Genomic DNA, 8,869 nt, shown 5'->3' on the forward strand with positions numbered 1-8,869 from the left:
AGACTTATACGGTGCATAAGATTTAGATCTTGGAAAGAATTCTGGATGTTAGAAATTTGGCTCCAAGGTTTTTGGGCTAATGTTAAATTAATGATTTTCAGTTATGTTGTGTGGTCAGGCCTATATAGAATAGGGTGACGTGAGATCACCCCCGGGTACGTGCATGATAAAATGGAATATTGATTTGGTGGCTTGGAAACAACTCTTGGCACGTTCGAGGACGAACATATATTTACGTGGGGGAGAATGTAACGACCCGACCGGTCATTTTGAGTATTACGGCCCCGTTCCCCTATTTACTGCTCAATTTATGCCTTGCAATTAATTCATGACTTATCAGGTTAGTTGGTTTGGGTTCGGAAGGATTTCAAAGTGAAATGAGACACTTAGTCTTATAATTGAAAACTTAAGTTGGAAAAGTTGATCGGATATTGACTTATATGTAAACGACCTCGGAATTTAATTTTGATAATTCCAATAACTCCGTATGGTGATTTTGGACTTAGGAGCATGTCCGGAAAATTATTTGGAGGTCCGTAGTGGAATTAGGCTTGATATGCCGAAAGTTGAATTTTTGGAAAGTTTGACCGGAGGGTTGACTTTTTGATATCGAGGTTGGAATCCGATTCTGGAAATTGGAATAGCTTCATTATGTCATTTATGACTTGTGTGCAAAATTTAAAGTCATTTTGGATTGATTTGATAGGTTTCGGCATCGAATGTAGAAGTTGGAAATTTCATAAGACTAACATTTCAAGTGAGTTCGCACAAGACCTAACTTCAAATGAACATAACTCTCATGATACGAAGAGTTATATGGTGTATTACCTATCAAAAGAAAGGTCTATGTGTCTAGTTTCCAACTCTTCAAACCGTTCATCATTTGAGCATTCCTACAAGAGGTGATGACCAAATTACCCAAGGCTAGAAAAATAAATGCGATTCTGCGGTCAGATGTGCGACCGCAGAATCATTATGCGATCGCATAATGACACATTGTGTGATCGCAAAATGGTCGCCGATATGCCCAGCACAGCCCAGTTTTTGGCAGCGATTTTGTGGTCCATTGTGCGACCCGCATACCCATTGTGCGGTCCATTGTGCGACCGCATACCTGTTTTCGGAGGGGTAATTTTCCTATTTTCATAACCCGACCCCATTTTGATAAATAGATTTTGGGACATATTTTGGGGCAATTATTTGATGATTTTAGAGAGAAGTGAGAGTGTTCTAGAGAGAGGAAGTAGATAAAGTATCTTGTTCATCAAATTCTTATCCAAGCCTTGAAATCCAACAAGAAATCCCTCAAGTTCTTCATCAAAGAGGTAAGGTTCTAACCCATAATTTTCAATTTCGAGTTTGGGTAATGATGGGTGATTAAGAGTATGATTCATGGGTATTAGAGTATTATTTATATGTATCAATAATGTTTATGGAAAGAGTGTTGAGTTCAAATGGGTAAAGATTGGGTTGAAAATGGTAAAAATCTTCAATGACTTTAATTGAAGATTTGAGGGTCGAGTTGATGTCGGAATTTGGTGAAATTTGTATGGTTAGACTCGTGGTTGAATGAGCTTCTAGATTTTATAACTTTTGTCCGGTTCTGATACGTGGGCCACACGAGCAAAGTTTGAGCTAATTTTCAGATTTTATGGAAAATTAGTATTTTCTTATGGAATTAATTCTAATAAATTTTATTGACTGAATTGAATTAATTGTGGATAGATTCGAGGCGTTTGGAGGCCAATTCACGAGGCAACAACATAGCGGAGTAAAGAATTACACGGTTTAAGGTAAGTAACACTTCTAAACTTGGTTCTGAGGGTATGAATCCCCAAATTTGTGTTATACAAACTGTTTGGAGGTGACGCACACGATAGTTGACGAACGTGTGGACGTACACCATAGAAATTGTGACTTGAATAAATACTGTGAAGTTGTAAAGATTAAAGAATCATGTTATTATCTAAACATGTTAGAGAAATTGAGCTGAGACTTTTATTAAAGATCATATTCCTCAAAAAAATATACATTTCACACTTAGTAATAATTCTCCATTGTGAGGATATTTTTCGGATTGAGCTGCGCAACACAGCAGGCCATAATGGCTTTATACATCATTATTATATGGATCAGGGTTGCCCGCCTGCAGCAGGCTTTATTGGCTTTACTATTTTATGGATCGGGGCTGCCCGCCTGCAGCAGGCCTTATAGGCTTTGCTATTATACGGATCGGGACTGCCTGCCTGCAGTAGACCATATTGGCTTTGTATTACGCTTGGGCTAAAGGAGCCTCTCCGGAGTTTGTACACACCCCAGTGAGCGTAAATGATCATCGATATTCGGGATGGACTTCCCAGGGCATGAACTTGCCTTACTTACTGCTTATATATATATATATATATATATATATATATATATATATATATATATATATATATATATATATATATATGGGATGGATTTTTCCAGGGCATGGACTTGCCTTACTTATTTGTATTGTAATGAGTTATCTAGACATGGATCTTGTCAGTACCATTTATATATAGGGATAAATTATCCTAGGGCTGGATTGGCCTTATACGGTACTGAGTGACTGACTGTCAGTCGATGTATTTTTATATATGGGTTGGAACACCCCTGGGCTGGATTGGCCATAAACGGTACCGAGTGACCGGATAATTTGTGACCAGTATTTACATGAGGTCTTTCTACTAAGATATCATATTCCTCATATCATGCAGTATTAATCTATTTCACTTGTATTGAGTTTAACTGTTGAACTTGAAAGCATGTCTACATTTCTGTACCATTATTTTTACTGGACTGTACCTGCGGAGCTCATCATTTCTTTCAGCCCAGAGATTAGAGTTGTTACTTATTGAGTTAGTTGTACTCAATACTACACTCTGCACCTCGTGTGCAGATCTAGGTGCTTTCGGACACGGAAATAGTTAGATTTTAGAGTACTATCAGTTGGAGATTATCAAGGTAGCTGCTTGGCGTCTGCTGACCTTGTCTCTCTTTCCTTCAGTTATTGTACTGTTATATATTTTTAGACAGTGGTTTTTATCAGTCAATCATTGTACTCATATTAGATGCTCATGTACTCAGTGACACCGAGTTTTGGGAGTGTTATATTTGAAATTGTGAAATTTCTTCCGCTGAATTTAATTATTTATTTTCAAATTTAAAAGATATGGTGGATTATTGAGATTTTTGGCTTGCCTAATATTGAGATAGGCTCCATCACGACATGTGAGATTTTGGGTCGTGACATATATCAAGAATAAAAAGGTCATGTACTCTAGCAGCAGTGTAGATAAAATGTTATTAGCAATAGTATTATTAGCAAAATAAACATTATAAATAACATCCATTATTTTTGTAACCAAAATCAAATTCCTTCTAATAGAAGGTACATAGAGAACATCTTTCAAAACTAAAACTCTATCACTACTAAACGAAACTCTAATATCTCCTAATGCTAAAGCCCGTGCTAGCTCTCAATTGGCTTGAAAAATGCAAACTTCATTCTCACTTAGCCGCCGTGTTTCCCGAAACCCCCGCAAAGTAGTGTAGATATGATTAGTGGCTCCTGAATCTACACACCAAAACATGGTAGAGACAGCCGCTAAACAAGTTTCAACAACATTTAAATTTGAATTACCTTGCTTATTCAACTTTGCCAGATAGGCAGGGCATTATTTTTTGTGATGCCCAGGTTGCTTGCAATGATAGCACATTCCTTTGGGGTTTTTCACACCAGCCGCACCTCCGTATTCCAAAACCTTTTGAGCCTTCTTTTTTTCTTACCGCCTTTCGACTTAGAAATCGAAGCTTTCTCAACATTGAATGCCACAACTGGAGCTTGCTGTTTGATAATAGATTCTGCCGCTTGTAGCTTATTCAACAATTTCACCAGTGACAAATCCATTTTGTTCATATTATATTTCAAGCTAAATTGTTGAAAACTATCAGGTAGAGTCTGCAGGACCATCTCAACTTGAGATTCCTTATCAATCACAGCTCCAAGGACTTCCAGTTCATTCATAAGACTCATCATCTTCAGAACATGGTCCCTGACCGATGATCCTTTAGCCATCTTGGTGTTCAAAAGGGCTTTCATGGCTGTCTGCTTAGCCGCATGATTTTGCTCACCGAACATCTCTTTGAGACTTTTGAGCATGTCATAAGCAGACCTCATAGACTGATGTTGATGTTGCAAAACATTCGCCATAGAGGCAAGAATGTAACATCGCGCCATCTCATCAGCCTTGACCTATTTGTCATAGGCCTTAACCTGATCATCAATAGAATTTTTAGCTTTTTCTGGGCACTCCTCAGTGATTACAAATTTGTAATCTTTAGCAGTTAGGACAATATCAAGGTTTCTTTTGTAGTCAACATAATTAGGTTCTTCTAACTTGTTTTGGTTCAAAATTGTAACGACCCGACCGGTCATTTTGAGAGTAATAGCCCCGATCCCCTATTAATTGCTTTCCCCATATCTATTTCTTCTATTGTGACTTACCGGGATGATTGGTTTTGTGTTTTGGAGTGTTTTGGGACACTTAGTCCCTAAACGAGAGCTTAAACCTTAAGATTTGGGCTGTAGTCAGAACTGTATGAAGACGACTCCGGAATGGAATTTCGTTAGCTCCGTTAGGTAATTTTGGGTTTAGGAGCGTGTCCGTATTGTGTTTTGGAGGTCCGTAGCTCATTTAGGCTTGAAATGACGAAAGTCGAATTTTTGGAATTTTGGGCCGGTAGTGGAATTTTTGATATCGGGGTTAGAATCCGATTCCGGAAGTTGGAATAGGTCTGTAATATCGAATATGACTTGCGTGCAAAATGTGGGGTCAATCGGATGTGGTTTGATAGGTTTCGGCATCGGTTGTAGAATTTTGAAGTTTCAAGTTCTTTAAGTTTGAATTAGAAGGTGATTCGTGATTTTAGCATTTTTTGATGTGATTTGAGAGCTCGACTAAGTTCGTATGGTATTTTAGGACTTGTTGGTATGTTTGGTTGAGGTCCCGAGGGCCTCGGGTGAGTTTCAGATGCTTTACGGATCACTTTTGGATTTTGGAAGATAGCAGATTTCTGGTGTTCTGTTGCAGGCATTTTCTTCATCGCGTTCATGAGGGAGCCCTCGCCTTCGCGTAAGGTATCTGGGAAGGGTAGCTAAATTACTCTTCGCGTCCGCGATGTTGCTCTCGCATTCGCGAAGGTGTGGAACCTCGAAGCTATGCGTTCACGACATGGTCTTCGCTTTCGCGAAGAAGAACTGGAGGCAGGAGAGATTTCGTGCTTCGCGATGGAGATCCCGCATTCGCGAAGGGTCAAGCTGAGTGGTCTTCATGTTCGCGACATGTGCATCGCGTTCGTGATGGAGGATTTTTGGGCCGAAGTAAATTGTACTTCGTGAACGCGAGGGTGTGGCCGCGTTCGCGAAGAAGGATGCGTCTGGGCAGTATTAAAGTTTCCAAAAACGGGGGTTATGCCATTTTTATCAAAAAACTTGAGTTGGGAGCTCGGAATTTGGACGAGGGATTGAGGGATTTTCAGAGATATCGATTGGGTAATGATTCTTACCTCCTTTATGGTTATATTCCACTAATCAATGCTTGAATTCATCGTTTAATTCGAATTTGGGGTGAAAATTTGAGAAAAGTTCTTAGGCCGAATTTTGGAGTTTTAATCGAGATTTTGGTATCGTATTTGAACAATTTTGGTACGAGTAAACTCGGGAGTTAATGGGTGTTCATATTTTGCGATTTTTTCTCGATTCCGAGACGTGGGCCCCACGAGCGATTTTTGAGTTAATTTCAGAATTTTTGTTAAGCTGTTAATGTCATTAATTAGATGAGTCTATTATGGTTGTATTTATGATATGTAATTGCTTTTGGCTAGATTTGGGCCATTCGGAGCCGAATATTCGTGGGAAAGGTATTGTGACCGATTGATTGAGCTTGGTTCGAGGTAAGTGGCTTGCCTAACTTTGTGTGGGGGAAATCCCCTTAAGATTTGGAACTATTGTGCTATGTGAGCGCCGTGTACGTGAGGTGACGAGTACGTACATGGGCTAGTTGTGAAAAACCCGATTTTCTTACTGAGCAGCACCATGTTTCCCTGTTATTTTGAGTTATGCCATTTTAATGAGTACTAATCTATTTTCAGTTCTTAATTGAGTTATTCCAATATGTGTAACTATCATGTTTAGTCTAATACAACATGTCTACGTATTTTAATTATTTATGTGAATTATGTGCAGCATGCTTAATAAATTTTCCGCTTCTTCCCTGACTAGTACTTAGTCTAAATTGTAAGAATTTCGCGATGTAGTTGTATTTCTATCATTCACGCTGCATATTTATTTTGGGACTACGGAACAGTATTGCGGGAGATCCCCCTGTACTGCATATTTACTTTGGGACTACATAACGGTATTCCGGGAGATTCCCCTACATATTTACTTTGGAACTATGGAACGGTATTCCGGGAGATCACCTTGCATATTTACTTTGGGACTACAGAACGGTATTCCGGGAGATCCCCCTGCACATTTACTTTGGGACTACGGAACGGTATTCCGGGAGATCCCCCTGCACATTTATTTTGGGACTACGGAACGGTATTCCGGGAGATCCTCCTGCACATTTACGTTTGGGACTATGAGACGGTATCTCGGGAGATCCCCTGTTGTGTTTCTGTGCATTAAGCTGTTACCTTTTATGATTTCATTGTTGTTAAATTTTAGCTTTTATTTTATTGCGATATTACACTCTATATTGTTTTATTATGTAATTGCCAGTGGGGCATTGACCTGACCTCGTTACTACTCGACCGAGGTTAGGCTTAGCACTTACTGGGTACCAATTGTGGTGTACTCATGCTACTCTCTGCACATATTTTTTGTGTGCAGATCCAGGTGTACCTTATCAGCCACACTATCAGTGAGCCGGGACAGCTTTGGAGACTTCAAGGCATATCTACCGCGTCCGCAGACCTCGGAGTCCCCTTCTACTCTTTCTCATGTCCATTATCTTATGTATTTTTCTTTGTTAGATTCTGATGTATAGAGACACTAGATTTTTCCTTCAGTAGTTTGTGATTCACGATATTCCGAATTTTAGGATTTGTTGTGTATTTTTGAATAGTTGGTTAAATTTATATTTTTATTTCATTATTCCGCAAATGTTAGGCTTACCTAGTTGTAGAGACTAGGTGCCATCATGACGTCACACGGAGGGGAAATTAGGTCGTGACAAGTTGGTATCAGAGCTCTAGGTTCGTAGGTGTCGTGAGTCACAAACCAGTTTATTAGAGTCTCGTGGATCGGTATAGAGATGTCTGTACTTATCTTAGGGAGGCTATGGAACTGTTAGGAAAAATTTCACTACTTTGATTCCTTGTCGTGCGAAAATTGTTGACTTCAAAGAATCTAAACTTCTGTATTCTATTCTCTCACAGATGGTGAGGACACGTACAAGCGGATCTGATGACCAGGCACCCGTGCCCGCTGCTAGAGCCGCGAGAGGTCGGGGCCGGGGTAGAGGCTGAGGACGTCCACGTGGTACAACCAGAGCACCCGCACAAGCTGCTACAGAAGAGCCCCCAGTAGCTCAAGCTGGAAGGCAGACACCTGAGATACCTGTTGCTGCACCAGCCCTCCAGGAGACTCTAGCCTAGTTTCTGAGCATGTTCAGCACCTTAGCTCAGGATGGATTGATTCCACTTGCTCCTGCCACAGCTCAGGCCGGGGGAAGAGCACAGACTCCCGTCGCCGGTACTCCAGAGCAGCGGGTTCAGGTCGACCACATTCCAGAGGTTGTACCAATGCAGTCGATAGCTCCAGCTCAGCCCGAGGTTAGGGCAGCAGCTTCCGAGGCGGAGCAGCTCAGACTTGAGAGGTACAAGAAGTACCACCCACCTACCTTCAGCGGATTGGATACAGATGATGCTCAGTGTTTTCTGGAGGAATATCATCGTATTCTCCGTACTATGGGCGTAGCGGAGATGAGCGGGGTTTCTTTTACCATATTCCAGCTTAGAGGAGCAGCCTATCAGTGGTGGCGTGCTAATGAGTTGAGTAGTCCGGCTGAGGCACCTTCACTTACATGGACTCAGTTCTCGGACATGTTTTTGAGAGAGTATGTCCCTCGGAGCCTCAGAGACTCATGGCGCGTGGAGTTTGAGCAGCTTTGCCAGGGTGCTATGACTGTGTCAGAGTATGCAGTTTGCTTCAGTAATTTGGCCCGACATGCACCGGCCTTAGTTGCTACAGATCGAGAGAGGGTTCGATGAGTTATTGAGGGTCTCCATCCTAGCATCCGGAGTAGTATGGCCAGGGAATCAGAGATGGATATTTCTTATCAGCAGATTGTGGGTATTGCCAGGAGATTCAAGGGAATGTTTTCCCGGGATAGAGAGGAGAGGGAGGCCAAGAGGTCTTGAAAGGCTGGTTATTATTCTGGAGCTCGTGCCCCAGCAGCTCTACATGGCAGGGGTTATGTGAGCCGCCCCGTTCATTCAGCTCTTCCAGCCTCCAGCGATGTTCCATCTCCTTCTAGACCCCAGAAGCCTTATTATGCACCACCAGTATCTAGTGTGCCTCTACACGGGGTGTTCCTAGCGGCCAGTCCAGCAGACCTGAGTCAGTCACAATAGCCACACCCTCCCAGAGCTTGTTTTAAGTGTGGCGACACTCGCCACATGGTGAGGGATTGCCCCAGGATTAGGAGGGGTGCACCTCCACAGACTTTTCAGCCACAACGTGCTCCACCGGATCCTCAAGCTATGATTATAGCACCAGCTGCAACCCCACCTGCTCAACCAGCTCGAGGAGGAGGTCGGGGAGGTAGAGGTC

General features: G+C 41.7%; 1 protein-coding gene across 1 annotated transcript; it reads right to left on the reverse strand.

The window, feature by feature from the left end:
- Positions 1–3,506: 3,506 nt before the first annotated feature.
- Positions 3,507–4,267, reverse strand: LOC142177420 (uncharacterized). The gene is made up of 2 exons (XM_075245910.1): positions 3,817–4,267; positions 3,507–3,604 (listed from the first exon to the last, which is right to left on the reverse strand). The coding sequence occupies exons 1-2, from the start codon at positions 4,265–4,267 to the stop codon at positions 3,507–3,509; spliced, it is 549 nt and encodes a 182-aa protein (XP_075102011.1).
- Positions 4,268–8,869: the final 4,602 nt, after the last annotated feature.

Source organism: Nicotiana tabacum, chromosome 23, assembly GCF_000715075.1.
Source record: "Nicotiana tabacum cultivar K326 chromosome 23, ASM71507v2, whole genome shotgun sequence".
In the NCBI taxonomy this organism is placed as follows: Eukaryota; Viridiplantae; Streptophyta; class Magnoliopsida; order Solanales; family Solanaceae; genus Nicotiana; species Nicotiana tabacum.